At 38.3% G+C, this 16,739-nt stretch overlaps 1 protein-coding gene across 1 annotated transcript in view; it reads left to right on the forward strand.

The window, feature by feature from the left end:
- Positions 1 to 16,739, forward strand: part of spock1 (SPARC (osteonectin), cwcv and kazal like domains proteoglycan 1) — a 104,419-nt gene that overhangs the window by 76,231 nt on the left and 11,449 nt on the right. The window contains exons 5-6 of the mRNA XM_072395781.1: positions 3,134 to 3,266; positions 7,512 to 7,632. Coding sequence (XP_072251882.1) covers positions 3,134 to 3,266; positions 7,512 to 7,632 — 254 coding nt within the window. The remainder of the gene's footprint in view (positions 1 to 3,133; positions 3,267 to 7,511; positions 7,633 to 16,739) is intronic.

The following is a 16,739-nucleotide window of genomic DNA, read 5'->3' on the forward strand; positions in this document are numbered from 1 at the left end:
CTGGGCAAGAAGGATATTTAGTGAAGCAACAAAGAGACCAAAAGTCACCCTGAAGGGGGTGCAAAGTTCCACAGAGGAGTTTGGTGTATGTGTCCATAGGACCACTATAAAGTGTACACTCCACAGTGTTGGAGCTACCGAAATATGGAAGAAGATTCTTTGGTCAGATGAGACTAAAACTGAAACTTTTGGCCATCAAGGAAAAACGCCATGTCTGGTGGAAACCCAACACTTGTCATCACCCACGAATCCCATCAGCATAGTAAAGCATAGTGTGAAGAATGGGGGAATGGTGGATGGTAAATACAGGGAAATTTTGGAGGAAAACCTTTTTAGTCTTTCAGAGATTTGAGACTGCAACAAAGCTTCATCTTCCAGCAGGATGATGCTGCTTTAGCAACACTCGAGTGGTTTAAGGGGAAATGTTCGAATGTGTTGGAATTGCCAAGTCAAACCCCAGACCTCAATCCAATTGAGAATCTGTGGCATGACTTAAAGATTGCTGTACACCAGTAGAACCCATCCAACATGAAGGAGCTGGAGCAGTTTTTCTTTGTAGACTGGGCAAAAAGCCCAGTGGCAAGAGTTGCCAAGCTCATAGAGACTTAGGGAAGGTGACTTTATAGATTACTGACTGTAGGGGGGTAAATAGTTATACTTGCACAAGTTGTTTTGCTTTTCTTTGTATCATTCCTCGTTTGCTTCACAATAACACATATTTTGCATCCTCAGGGTTGTTGGCATGTTATGTAAATTGAATCATAAAACACCCTGCATATCCATTTCCATTTTAATTCCAGCTTGTAAGGCAACAAAATAATAAAAATGCTAGGGAGCTGAATACATATGCAAGCTACTATATGTATATATATGTGTGTGTATATATTTTTGATGGGGTTTTTTTGTTATTTGTAAACAAATCGAGGTACTATACAGTAAAGTGGATGTATACCCCAATACAGGGTGTTGTAAAGCTTTTAGCAGGATGATATATATCCTCTCTTTGGTTAAAGATACACACTCTTGTAGTACTTTTGTATTTTACCTTAGTGCATGAACAAATCATTTTTTTCACTGCTAAGTGGCCAACAACACAAAAATCCAAAGCAGTTTCTTCTTCAAATAGAACTGACTTTCTGTATTGTGTGATTATGTTTCGCCACAGGCTAGACCACCTACATTAGCAGCAAGGTTTAATTTGGAAAACCAATATTGGACGTTCACAGTGTTAATTTAAGTGCATCTCTGTCCTGCTGCGGGGGAGTTGAAGCACTGTTGAATAAGAAACTTTACAGATGAAAGCACCATGGAAACTCACATTAGGGTGCCAAAGTACAGTATAGGCATGTGTGAGGGAGGGAGGGTGAAAACTTTGTCTGTTTCAGGTGAATATATCTATTGATCATCCATCAGCAAAAAATCAATGGTTAGATTTGAAACAACAAGAAAATGGGCACATATGAAGGTGGCGCACACATCCTAATGAGGACATAGATTTCATAACTGAAAAACCCAGAGAAATAACCGCTAATGATAAAGCAAAAAATTGTATCTATTTTGTCACTCCTGCTGTGTATCCTGCCGATGTCTAGTATAATTTCATAGTCAGTTTTAGCCTTTTGGTGTCTCTTGGTAGTAGCTGTGTCGATGTAGCTCTTTCACATCCAGTTTTGGTCATTTTGTGTCGCATCGTTATAAATTTGTCCTTTTTGTTTTTCTGAATGGTTGTTTTGACTCACATTTGTTGAAACGCATCTATTTTGCATTCCAAATTTTTTTTGTAGTCATTATAGTTGTTTTATGGCCCTTCTTGGGGATAATTATAGGCTACATCTAACATCAAAGGTCCTATAAGTTTTGAATCCATTGGCATAAGCTAGGTATATTCATTCAGTAATCTCTCCATGCTCAACTCAAACTATTGCTCAGAGGGCACGTCTACCACCAAAGGCCAAAACAGTATTTCACTGTTTTGTGACCCTTCCACCAAATTCTAATCTAGCTCTTCTTTGCCCTTCCTTCAAGTCACAAGCAAATTTGATAAAATTTGACTTGGAAGATTTTGCAAAGTCCTGCTGACAATTTATTATGTTGAAATTAAAACGGTCAAATATCTCTCCCTCCACTTGCTTCGGCAGAAAAATAATTTTCACGACATATTTGCACTTCACATACATACAGTTCAAGCGGATAGACAGTAGGAGCAGCAGTGGATTTGAATGGACAGAATAGGTGTCATCCTTATTCATTGTATTTTTTAGCTCGATTTATTGAAATATCATTTATTTTTGTAAGATGGAAAAGGAATTGTAACATTTGGCCTAATTTATTGTATTTTACTATTTTGATTATGTTTTACACTTTATTGATTTTTTTTTATCTTGTCTTTTCTACAGTGGCCTTGAGTGTCCTGAAAGCGCCTATACATAAATAAATTATTAAATTATTGATATTATTATTATTGCTATTAGTTACTTTTCTGTACATGGAACTATAATTGAAAAAAAATGTTATCACAGTACAGTGTGTGGGATATTTTTATGATTCTGATCCAGTTGTGCTTCGTGCAAATCATCTATCGCTTGGTGTTCTTCAGTTTTTAAAGAATTCCCAAAAAAGACAAATTACTGTAATATCTCCACTTCGGTGGTTAATGTTCACTTTTGTCATTTGTTGTTGTCACATTCGTTTCCCTCTGAAGAGTCTGTTTGGCTCTAATTCTGTTTCTGCTAGATGGATCTGGAGGCAGCAGGGTGTTCAATGAGAGCACTTGGATAGAAAATTGCTGCGAGATTTGGATCAAACATAATTACAGTGGTTACTGAAGAGACCTCTTGGACCAATCAGGATCCGCTTCATCTGACCCTGACAATCAGAAGCTCTTCCAGCTCAGCAGAGAACCGATTTTGCTAGTTTGGATACTTTTAATGCCTGTAAAGTTATTACAGTAATTTCCCTGGCGCACAAAAATGTATTGTGCAATATACTGCACATGTTGTAAAGCTTTTGGCCTCTAGCACTCTAATATCTCTGCCTTATGTTTTCATGCACATGCTGGTGACATTGCCTGTGCTTTAATGAAAAAGTTTCAGATTCATGGGCTCCATATTTCCCTCTGTTTCTCTCCTTAAAGTGTGAAAGCCAGGAAAGGCAGCGTGGGCCACAAGCACAGACTTGAAGCTGGAGCTCATGGAAAATGTAAGCTGTGCTCTGCCATTCAGTCAACTCCTGTATGTGGCTCTGATGGACACACCTATTCCTCCAAGGTGAGATAACCATTTTACATTTGTCTTTTCTTTTTTGTTAGTGTTATATTTAAATGGCTTCAGTTGGGGAACCAACCATGCTCTTCTTTTTCTTTTGCATGTCTATTCATCCAGTTCTCTCTAACTCTCCTCCTTCTTCCTGTGTCATTCCCCTATGTTCTCCTGTGTTGATTTCAACAGAGCTGTTCTTGTCGTCTGTTGGGTTAATGTCTAAGGAGTGAGAAAACCCTCAGAGGTTTTCATATCAGCTGGAAATGATCTTAAGACTGTTTTATAAAGGTCTCAGACACCTCAGAATTTTATCTGACTTTCGTAGCCTCTACCTCCAGCATATATCCCCCCCACCCCCGAGTAACACACAAATTCACCATTTCCTGATAGAGGAGAAAAGTGTATTTTTAACCTTTAGGAAAATTAGAATGACGTGAGTGACGATTGATAGCAGGTGGCAGACATAAAGGGCATACACAGAGGTGAAGCTAAGCCCTTGATATAACACTCTGTAGATTATAAGCGACGTTTGCTTTGGTATCATCATAATTTCCTTGTTTTCATTCGTTTGCCTGGCAGGGAGGAAATCATTCAAATGGGCAATATCGTACACAGCTGAGTCACACTGTGACTGGAAAATGGTCTTATTAGATTGAGCTGCTATCACTTGTTCTGTATGGGACATTGCTTGAAATGTTTAATAGCGGCTGAAGGAAAAACATTTTTTTTATTTTATTTTTTTACAAAGGGTTTCATTTCCTTTTGTCTTTTCTGTGCTGTGAAACTTCTAAACATTAATTATATCACTCAGCTCAGCAGGAAATAAAATAACTGGATGTGATCACAGCTACTCCTCCAAAACAAAGCAATAATTGTTTGAACAAACCCTCTACAGCAAAGGCTTTCAAGGGTCTTCTAATATGAGACATTATTTGTCTGTTACTTTCTAAAGAAAGTTTCAAATCACATTGAAAGACAAAGGCTCTTTTATGATGCAATACTGAAAGTTTGTTGTAAACACAAAAAAGTTACTTTATTTGGTAAAATTTAATGGCTTGAGTTGATGTGTGAGCTTTAAGTTTGGATTTGTTGACATAGAGGAATTTGAGTTGTTAAAGAAACATTTCATTTTTTTAAGTAAGGTGGTATGAAGTACTTATGAGCAATGAATGTCGGTGTCTTACTGCACCTGCAGTAGACAGGAGTCAGATCTCTCTCAGTTTGAAAGATTCAGAAATCAGGAATCAGGGACGATGAATGATTTTCTCTACATAAAACAACTGCAACCTCAACAAATTACACTTTTTCAACAGACAGTTTTCCATTTGTCACTACTTTCTCAACCAAAAAAAATATTCATGTTGCCGAACATTGTTGCATGTAGGCTGGCTTCACGTTGGATCAACTGGGTCCATTTTGTTGTTGGCTAGCTTACATAATGAATTTTTCTGTGTGTAAATTACGTGTTTACAATAATGTAGCAGTGTAAATGCTCAACGGGCTGCTGTCTGTCTTGGCTAAGATATTCTAAAAAGAGATTTTGAATGTCAACATATCAATTTTGCAAAGTAAAAATTATATATGTTTTCATATTTTTCCAGGCCTTTCCCCCATCTTTACTGTTCTGTAGTTGACATTTTGGGATTAGACCAGCAGACCTGTCAGACATAGCTGTTCACCAGCAGGGAACATTGCCCAGCCACCATGGCTGCAATGAAACGTAGCAACGAGGATTCTCTTCAGTTGAGAAAGCAGTGAAAATAGTGCAAGTGCTAGGAAATGTTTGATGTTCCAGATGGAAAAAATCAATTCATGTGTGGCCCCCTTCTGAAACAAGAAATAAATAGTATTTTCAAACCTCAGCTTGAATGAACATCTATGTTAACTTTTTATACATTAGTTTATAATCTCAATAACTATTGAAGCCTTCTTTAATACAGCGTAATGTTCATTTGGTTAATCATAGTCATATTTAAAGTAAAACAGACAATAAAGCAGGGTGTGCTTTGGAGAGTGGCTGCCCTGTCATTGCAAGTTGCCACCATCACATCCACAGTTTGAAATAACCAAGATGTTTCCAGTTAAGATAGGCTTTAAAACAGAATACGATGTCACATCACGGTGGGTACATTAATTTTAAAAATGCATTTTATTGTTGACCTAATCACCCTCCCAGACCTTCCCTCAAGACTTACTTTGCCACTTTGTTTCTGACACTTAAAATACTCTGACACAGAAGTATGAGACAGACAAAGAATGATTCAGCCCCATGTTTTTGAGGAAGTCGAGACATCAGCCTTCATAATGACCTGCTGTCCTGAGAGCTGAAAATCTGCTGAGGAGGAGGAGGAGGAGGACGAGTGTTGAAGGAGACACAAGAAGAGGAACAAAAGGAGGAGGGCAGACTGGGAAATCCTTCTGCTCTCTGTGGTAATTTAGTTGGAGGGCTTCGGTTAGCTGGTGGAGTGATGGGTCCCTGTGGCCCGACTTAAACTCTGCTCACCAGTGAGCTGCCAGTCCAAGCTTATTCATGTTTTATTATTACATTACATGCCCCCTACATCATAACCACACACACACAGTCTCACACACTCAATATCCTATTAAGAGGACAGTGCTCTTATCTCCTGAGAGGCCTCAGCCCACTAAGTTAAATCCATTACTTCCCTCCTCCTAAATCATCTTTTCTCCGCTCCCCTTCTTTCCCCTTGTCTTTTCTCTACTCCTATTTTTACTCAACCAAGTCAGGTGTTAAAATACTGTTTCATCAAAACCACATTAACCCCTGGAGAAAGACAAACATAAAGATTCATGGGGCTTCTCTTTGTGCTGACAGTGACAAGGGGAGGTCATCTATTTCCAAGACTTTCTCTCTTTTCCTCCATCTCTCTCCTCCAGACAGCTAATTCAGTATGGTGTGAACAGAATGGAGAGCTGATCCTTTGTCAACAAATTTCATTAAGCAACATTAGCAGCGCTATCAAAGAAGTGGCAGGGAGGAAATGATGGATTTGAATTAGAGCCTGGGAAATGAGAGAGCTTGCAGGATGAGGCTTTGCCTGTGTAAGGCATGATATGAGTATAGATGTTTATGCGCAGTCATGGCATCATGCTGACATCATCTAGCTAACAGAATTTGCATAACTCATTTCGGTGTTTATTATTCCTCTTGGAAGAGTCTTGTAATTGGATTTTTTTTTTTTACCTCAAATACTCCAAACGATTTCTTACCCCTCACTTACCTGAAACAAGATTTAGACTGCTAAATTTAATTCACAAGTTGTCCATCTTGCTTACTTTTGTTTCCATTAGGTTTGTACTGCATTGAATAAGAGCATATCACAGGGCATCTTTGCATCTAATGGTGTCTCTGCATGGCTGCCAAATGGACGAATCAGTTTCATCAAAGATTAATCACCGATCCTGTTACAGCAGACTTTTTTTCTGTAATCGGCTTAACTGAAAAAGTTCAAAGTCAAGTTTTTGTTACATCATGTAAACTAATAGTTCAGAATCTAACTTTCATATTCATCTGCTGAAAACTGAAAAGTTTCAACATGCTCAGTAAATAAACATTTCATGGAGTACGTGTACAAGTGTAGTTTTCTCCAGTTCTCCAAACCAGTTCTCCTAGCCCAACACAACACATGCAATGGGAAAACATGTGAAGAGAAAAACACCTGTTTTCTGGAAGCTTGACTTTTGTTATGGATTCTTGATTTTCAGTCTGGGAGAATGAGTAGGTGCTTTTCAAATGTTTTAAAATGTTAGTTGCAACTGAAGTATGTGGGGATGTCTAGTATCTATGTATTGAAACGTGACTTGTTAAGCATCTTGTGCAATTAATGCAGACATAGCATATTGCATCAAACCAAAGCACTGCCTCCAAAAGCCTTGAGTGGGATCTTTATTCAAAACCCTAAAAGGCTTTGTTTGGGTTACAAATATACTTTCAATGTATGTTAAATATGTTATACCAAAAAAGTTCTGCAAAGCACAAAATATTCAGACTTTTTCAGCATTCAGTCCCAAAAACTATGAAACCTACAATGAAACCTCCTCAAAAGTGTTTCTTTGTTAAATCCTCTCGGGGGGGGGGAGTTGTTTCAAACTTGTGTCTGACTTGATGACTCTGTCCATCTTTCTTCCTCTCAGAGCCATAGAAGACATTCAAATGTCTTCAACTTAACAGCATGTACCTGCAAACCAACATGTAAATATATTTATGAATGTTTATTTTTGACTTTGTTACAGTGCAAGTTGGAGTTCCAGAGCTGCTTATCTGGGAAGACGATCTCCGTCAGGTGTGATGGACTGTGCCCCTGCTTGCCCGGTCACGACTTCAACAAACCACCACATACTACAGAGAAGGCTGGTCAGTACTGGATCCTCTTGTTTATATAGTTTTTCTTTAGTTAGAAACACAACTGTGTTTCTAGATTTGGGTCAAATCACTCATCTTTTCGGCTCTGACACGTTGCAGTTAAAGGAACAAAATCTGTGTTACTGAACTGTCAGTAGAGGCTACACTGTAATAGTTTGAGGCTAAATCTTTATCAAAGTCAGCTAGTTATGTGGTGCTGGTAACTGAGTGCCCAACAGTGGCAAATGAGAAGGCTAAGGAGACTACTCCTTTGACCAGTACATTCTGGTATGTGTCTGCAACGTATGGGATTATCACCTTTGAGCATGCTAATGTCTCAGCTGGGCATCGGCATTGCAAGGCTAGTCACCAGCATGCAGAGGCTGACAACCTTTTTTGATTATTAGTTTGTCAAAGGGTTAGTCTTGTCTTATTCTTCTATAATAAACAGTTCACTGCATGGTGCTGTACTGCAAAACAACTGTGGAATTGGCTGTTACTGCAGACTATGGCTGTGGTAATGTTATATGATGTATAGATGCAGAAAAATAAATGTAGTTTTATTTTAGTTTCAGCTGCAATATCTAGATACTCTTCCAACTATAATTATATAGATTTGGCCTATTGCTCAGTAGTCCCAGTTTTGTTTATTGTACCAAAGTGATTTGGTTTGTCCTCTTTGTCTCACTGCATGTTATTATATGAAAGCTTTAATCGATATTTCAGGTAAATGTTTTTACGGGTAGTGTGAAATTGGGATGTGCTCACAAAGGGTTGACTGAGGAAGCTGATCTATATTTAAGCCATTTTCAGGTTCGGAAACACCTCCGTGACTCACTTACAACACACACAACCCCTTTCACCAGTTATCCCTCATACTCCCTGGTAATTCTAGGTGTTTCGATCCCCATTTCTGTCATCTCTTCCCTTACTCATGTTATTTTCTTCTCATCCCATCACCCCTACCCCTTCTGTGACAGCAGCAGGGATTGGTGATGGAGTGAGTGTGTGTGTCTCATTGTTTGTCATGAAAATAGGATTTCAGCAGATGGATGGAAGGATTCCGGTAGAGAAATGCAATCTAAAGGAAAGTAGCGCAGAAAAGGATGGATTGTTATTGTTACAGAATTCCTCTCTTTCAAACAGGGCAGTGTTGGAATGGTTTTATAGTGCATTTATTGTAAAACTATCTATCTGTCTATCATCTATTCTAATATATCTCTGGTTAAGGTATATTTTTATAGATACCAAGGTTCATCAGCAGTGTCTAGTATAAATGTAAAGTGTCTGCTCATTAATGACTGCTCTCTCATTATCTTACACTCAAATTACTTTCAGATTGGAAGCAGTTTGAGAGAAGTGTTTTACGAATTGGACCTCTGTTCATAACGCCCCTCTCCCCCCCCAAATCTCCACCCTCCTCTTCCCCACTTTGTTCAGTAAAAGCTGTAATTATGTTTTTGGTTCACTGAAAGCTTGGCCCTGGGAACAAACAGTGTTGATGAGTTTGTGTGAATCATTTTTTCCCCCAACTCTTTTCATGAGTATCTCTGTTCTTTTCAGTCAACTTGTCCTAAGACCATCGATCAAATAGCAGGTCAAAAAGTTTGTACATTTATAGCTGGCAAAGATTAATAAACAGCGCGTTTGTCATATCCTCTCCCTGTTCGTGTTTGTCATTAGATCAGCAAGGCATAACATTTAACAGATGGGGATGGCAGTAAGTGACGGAAAAAAAAAATGCATGTGTCATATTTTGTTCCCATGGCAACAGTCAACAGATTGCAGCCGTTTGATAAGTGCAATCACTACTCTGTGTTTACCGATAGCCGCAGGGTCAAGCAGGATTTGACCATTCATAGCAGAGTTGTAAATATCTCTAGTCTACGTAGCACCTGCGTCTGCACCTGCAGTTTCATAAACATCATTTTAACAGCATAATTTTTTCTATGCTGCTTTTACGTTGGAGATTAGTGGAAGAGACACAATGTCATAGACAAATATGTAAAGTGGGTCAACTGTCAAACAGAAATGTATTGTTACCGAAATTAGATATCATCATATCAAGTAGAAACACCTGATGTTATCTGTGTGTAAGAAAGGTAGCTGGATTTGAAAAGCAAAGTCGAAAGGTAAAATGTTGGACAGGCAGAGCTAAGCTAATTAAAGCGACATTTATGTCCTTACTGCGGTGTTAAATGGCTTTGCTGAGGCCAAAGAGCTCACAGAGCCCTGTTCATTTAAACTCAATTACTAGTGGTATTGCTGTCATTTTATAAAAATGAATTGGTTCATTTCATGGGAAAATTAAGACAGACTGTTTGAGTGATTTTAATTACTGAAACGTTGATATCAGTGGCATCACATTAGACAGACTGAGGAAAACATGAATTATGTGTTCCGATTCGTTATAGCCACTCTAAATTGTACAGTTCTCGGAAAAGCTGCTGTTGAGGAGGCTAAAACAAAGTTTGTCCCACATTAGTCAGTGAGGTATAATTCACAGTTTACTGATTAGGTGTGGAGTAACACCCTATCTAACCCTAGATATATATACTTTATATAACCCTATATGTTGAGACGTTCCCTTGAATTTGAATAATTTTTTACTTGTTTCTTCTTGTTCTAGTAACTGCTTTATGTAGTGTTGCACCACTTTATCATCGTTATTTGTATTTCCTGAGTGCTTTTCTTGCCATTGATTGAAAAGAATCGAGGATATACTATTGAAGATGGAATTGTACTGTAAATAACTCCATTTCTGTCACAATCACAATTTTTTCTGCCATATGAAAGCAATTGTTTATTTCATGCATAATTGGCAAAGCTGATATTTTGGATGGTGCATTGCTTTGCATGTTGTTCCCATATGGACTGGTGGGAAAATATTCTATTCTCACGTTTAAGGTACGGTGTCTCCTGAAGGAGACGAGATAGGAATTCTTGAGGCACCTTTCTTTAACGTTCAAAGTAGTTAACCAGTTCTCATCATGTCCACCAGTTAGGGTTACACGATTTTGTTATTGTTAGATAGTTTCAATTTTAGCTGGAAATATAATACAAAATTCCTTTTTGGGATTTAGGCTTTGAAGAGACTGTCTGATTGAATGTCCTGCACAGTAAATAAACACAGGCAGACACAACCCTGTGGTTCTGGTACAAATGTGCCAGAATTATCACATAGATTTTCATTCTCCCAATAAGCATTTCCAGTCACCTTTATACATAAACTACCGGAAATTAACTAACAGAAATGTTACACATCCTTTCCTAATGTTGTTTCTCACTATTTGACGCTTGATCCATGCTCTTCAATGTTGCCATCTTGTTATCTATTAAGAGGTGCTTAACCTTTTACACTCAAGCAACTGTATTAAATTATGTTTATTTGATAAACACCACAGAGCCATCGGGGCAAAACTCCACTCACTTCTCTATCTGGTGTATCTGTATGAGTAAACTAATATTAGTCTTATACAACTGTTTTTTTTTTTCATAATGTGACACAGTAACAGGCACTGTTGGTTATTAATTTAAGAAATCTAAATGGACTTTAATGCAGCTAAAAACGTCATGCAGCTAAAAACTATGTGGCTACTACTCTGCCAGTAGCCACATAGTTGGGCTCCAAACCATGAATGTCACTGGTTGGGAATTTGTTTCAAGTCATACACCTATGTACAAAGCCATCAGGCAGCTTTTATAGATTAATCACTTTCTGCCCTTCTCATTTCTGCTGTTCACTCATTTCTTACAATGATATAGTTGCAAATGTGAAGCATGCAGCAGCAAACAATTTATTTGGAATTCAGGGTGGATTTCTTTTTTTGTTTTTTGACTATTCAGAGCCGTATCCAATCCAATCCAATATTATTTATAAAGCACTTTAAAACAACTACAGTGGAACAAAGTGCTGTACAGAAAAATAAAAACAAAATTAAAAGAATAAAATACAAGAATAGATTAAAAGACATAAAACAGCTATTACTAAAATTACTAAAATAAACAAAAATGATGATACATTCAACATCGCACATCGTGTCAAAAGCCAAGGAGAAGAGATGTGTTTAAGATAGGATTCAAAAACAGACAGAGGAAGCTTGTCTGATGTGGAGAGGCAGATCGTTCCACAGCAAAGGCACGGTCACCTCTGAGCTTGCGTTTTGTTTTCGGTACACTCGGGAGCAGCTGATCAGCTGACCTGAAAGAGTGGGGGGGGTGTATAAGGCTATAGCAGCTCGGAGAGTTAGGATGGGGCGAGACCATTGAGGGATTTATAAGTAAATAAAATAATTTTAAACTGATCCTAAAATGTATGGGCAGCCAGTGGAGTGAGGCTAAAATGGGGGAAATATGCTCGTATTCACGTGTGCCAGTTAAAAGACGTGCAGCAGCATTTTGCACCATCTGAAGACGTCAGAGCCGTATGCATCAAATAAAATTTTTCGAGTACTTTCTCTACAACAACACTAACCTTTATGAGAGTAATGCAGACCTATGAGGTACACGTGTGTTTGTCAGTCACATATTTTCCTACACCACACCGCCTCTGTTTGCTTTTCATTTGCTCTCTATTACATGTCTCCGGCCCTTCATCTCGCAGAATGTTCACTCCACCTCGACTTTTTGACTCTCTCTGCCTTTTGTGCCCTTTTCAGCATTGTTCAGTGAACTGTAAAATAGATGCATTGTTGCAAATAGAGCTCAACCATCCTCTTTGTTTTTTCACAAGGCCATTCAGTTCCCATATAGATGACGCAAAGTAAAAAAATATAGTCTGAAACAGAGACTTTGGAAAATGGAAGTTAACTGTGTTGATTGTTCATTTGTTTGCTAAAAATCCATTACGGACGTTTTTCTTATTGCTAGGGAAAGGTTAGCATATTGACACAGAGGCAATGAGATGTAATTTGATTTGTCATCTCCCCTGAGGCAGCACTGTCGTGATGCTAAACATCAACACTTTCTTGTAGAAAACATTGACTTGAGCTGGCACAAAGTGAACCAGCAGGTGATCATGTGCAAAATCCCACGTCAGTGCTGGTTACAGTCTGGGATATTTTCCTTTGGTAACTAAGTAAAAATACTTAGTTTTGTGTCAGCTACTGTGGAACAAAGACATTGACTAAACAAAGAGCGCTGTTTGAGCCTCAAAAAGGGATAAATTCACTAACTAAATTAGATTTTTTTTTTTTTCTGGCATTTCTGTCTTGCAGCTACAACAGAGAGCACAGAGGAGGACAGACTGGGCTCTCCTCTCTTCTGCCTCCATACTTCCTATCCTCTCCAAACACATGCCAGTTGCTCAGGGATTTTCTCCAGAGTGCTTGCAAGTGTTAGGAGTGCCAATAGAGCATTTTTAGCTCATCTTATTGAGGCTGTCTTGATATATGGCCCGTTCACATTCTGTATTTCAGGCCTGAAAGATGACCAGCCAAGTAAGAAAAAAGTAATAACAAGAACATTTCATTTCAGCAGTAATTTGTGACAGCTATAATATCCTGCACACGATAATAACAGCCAATTTTGATAATTAGAGGTTTCAACACACTTGCAGTAATATGGCAGCAAAACTGCCACTGGTAGCAGCTTAATAAACCAAATATTAACACTTGACAAGCTGCACTTGTATCTGGTTTCTGACACTGCCTTGAATACAAAACACAATGAAAGTATTTCATTTTTTATTAGAAGGATATCAATGAAATAGAATTCATTGGAGTAATGAACGAACCACACAGAGTCTGAATAACATGGATGTTCCTCTTCTCCTCAACTTACCCAGGTCTCAGAGGCACAAAGCGCATAATATGCAAACAGAGGAGAAGGTTGATAATGAATAGGCTGAATTCCATTTAGCTTCAAAGCCCTGACACTGTGCATATTGAATTGAGGAAAGTAACAGTTAGCATCGCTATATACACACCAGGTGATAAGTGTTGATGTCTGGCAAAGATTTATTTGGAGGAAGCCAGGTGTTGAACATTATTGTTTCATTTATACTGTCGACATTTTTCTTTTTGAGTTTCTAGTTGTTAAAGTTTCAGCAACAAATCTTCTTGAGAAACTACTCTATTCCTCTTTATTTTCCTGGGTTACCGTGTTGATGTTTCCTTTGATGGGGATGCCTCAGGGAATATCTGGCAACAGTTGCATGATATCTGTTTCAGACACTGAGAGCCTTCTAGTTATGTCTGTCAGACTACCCCATTGAAATGCAGTGTCAAAGATGTGTGTCCACAATATCTGAGGGGTTGGGAGTGAGAACAGGTTGCAAAAATAGTATCACTCCTAAGGTTAAACTTTTTTTTTTCTCTGTCTACATTTTTCCTTGTATCTATCTCTAGCTGTCTCTCTGTCTGAGCGCCCAGTGTATTACTGATCATTATCTGGGCAAACCTTAACTCACTGCCAGTGAGATTGCTCTGGAAAGCTGATAGCTTGGGGCACAGAAAAATCAGACATAACCTTGTATCTTTTTAATGAATCTGACCTTCTATCTTCCTCATATCTCTTATCTGACTATTGCAGTTCCTTTCTTTCTCCCTCTGTTGCCTTGTTTAAAAGTATCATTCTCTCTCAGCAACCTCTCCCTCTCCGTCTTCCTTTCATCTTGATTTGATCAGGCCATGCTGCTGAAGTCTCAAGGTGATCACCACCCACCTTTCCTATGTCTGGAATTAGAGATTCTTTCTCTTTTATCGGCCAAACTTAGTTAATGACTTATAGATAATAAAGGAGACCACTAAGGATTTCAAGGCCTGACAGCTGATGTTTGGCGTTATACATCAAGACGTCTGGAGGACACATTTATCTCAAGACCTTACCCTGTCTGGAGTGATTTACATCATATGTAACTCATTCACCTTCTATTGGCAACTAAACAGGAACAAATTACTTGTATTAGGAATACTAACATGGACAATAGGGTTAGGGTTTGGATTTTTGAATCCAAACTGAAAGTCTATCAGACATTTGAATGCGTAAATAATTTATTCAACTGGGGAAGATGTCATTTTGGTTAGAAGATTTGCCAAGCCTTGGTTATCAGATAATACATATTATATATATATATATACATATTATAGGTTTGTTTTACCTATTTATCCAGTTTTTAGGCACATTTCACGAGCAGTGATGCAAACTAGTGAACATAATTGATATTGATGTGTCACAGTCAACAAAATGACATCCTGTAACATGAAAACAATTATCCTTTCCTAAACCTAAATATGTAGTGTCATTTTCAAAGGGAGTAAACCTAACCAGGACCCTAACTAGGTAGTTGTGATATGTAAATGCATAAAAACAGATTCATGCCGGAAAGTGTTACATGGACTGTCACCCTTCATATTAAAGTAAGCACTTTAAGTAGTCATATTTCCAGAGGTCATAAAGATATGATATGTGATATCTACTACCACCCGTAGGATGTTAGATTTTCAGACTTTTTGCCTCCTAACCATTGTATAGAGACATCTGGTTTAACGGTTTATGATTACTCGGCTCGCATCGATCTGATAACTAAGTGTCATCAGCTTGAGCTTGAGCTGGAATTGTGAAGTGACGGGAAAGATGCTGTCTTAACGTTATTCCTCATCTTTATTCTTTCTGTAGAGGCAGCAACATTACATACAGCTGTTTGGCAATACAAGTGGAGCCTACATTCATCCGTCTACATAACTGTCTGGGAAACTTTAGCATGAGGTTGAACACTGCATACTCACCACGCTAAGCACCCACTTACACATACAGCAGCAACAACAACTCCTCCAACCGCTGCACCCCCCTCTGCTGAAAGTGGGAAAGGTCGGGTGGGTAGCAAGGGGTGCTTGTTTAGATAGAGGAGGACTCCTTGGAAAGGAAAGATTAAACGATTTATTAGAAACTAAAATCGTTTGAGATTCAGAACTTGGCAATCCACATAAGCTGATTGCAACTGATTCAGCTGCATATTTTTAAAGATATTCTTCCAAATATAGAGCATAAATGCAAGGTTCAAATTGTTGATTTATTCCTCAGAAAAATGATGATTTTCCTACTGATTTTCTCTTCATCTTGATAATATTTAGATAATCGTGATCTCCTGTGTAATTCAAGACGTATAATCACTAAAATGTTAAGAAGAAAAAAATTAATAAAACCCCATCTATGATGTAAAGATCCTGTTGAAGGTCATAGCACGGTTTATTTTAATGTTGAAGTGTTCAAAATGCTAACGTCTTTTCCATGTTGAGTTGTTTTCATTTTCTGATCTAGTGACTCCATGGAAGCTGCTCGTATCTGTAATTTACCTTAAAACTGAGATCACCAGAGTCACCAGATTAATGTTTGTGTTTAAATGCATTTATTATCTGGAGCACAACCACATAACATGTTATTTCTGGGCATTTGAATGTCAAGACCACAGAGAATTCCATATTTTTAAGTTAAAGTTTATCACTCTAGCTTGCTAGTACACAGGTTTTGTAAATATTTCTTTCTTACTTTTTTGTCCAACGGGCAAGAGGATAGTGTGTGTCTTCAGACTTGTGGTCCATGTGTCTTTATCTTGTGTGCAACTTTACAGTTTTGCTCTACTGCATTTTCTGTTTGTTTTTGTAAAAACTGATGATTTGTAAAGCTTTATGACTGCTCACTTCTGCAGAGTTCAGTTTGCAGACACAGCAGAGGTAAGAAAGTGCTGCATGAGACATGAGGGAAGAAGGATGAGAAGATAATTCCGAGCTCACTCTTTGATATTTGGCTCTAAGCTATGATTCACGGTGAAAACGCCTGTCTGTGTCTGGCTTTCTGAAGACCGGTTGTCGACTTCCACTTAAATGCAACAGGAAAGGTTTGATGTCAAACCAGCTTTGATGGTTTACAGTTTGAGCTCTGTCAAATCTAACACAGCAGTGCATCTGTATCTCTGTGCCCGTGTGTATCTGGAACAATCAAGGGGCAATTGTTTGGTTTACCTACATCAATGTTTTAAGATTTGAGAAAATGTTGCTGTTGGACTTGGGCTGGGTATCTTCATACCCCAAGGCTTCTGGTTGCTCAGTCTTTTTCTTTATCCCCTTCTTCACTGTATTTTGAAATGGCTCAAGTTAAATCAGCATCAGAAAACAGAAGTC

The sequence above is a fragment of the Leuresthes tenuis genome, unplaced genomic scaffold (assembly GCF_036924035.1).
Source record: "Leuresthes tenuis unplaced genomic scaffold, fLeuTen1.0.hap1 SCAF_11, whole genome shotgun sequence".
Lineage (NCBI taxonomy): Eukaryota > Metazoa > Chordata > Actinopteri > Atheriniformes > Atherinopsidae > Leuresthes > Leuresthes tenuis.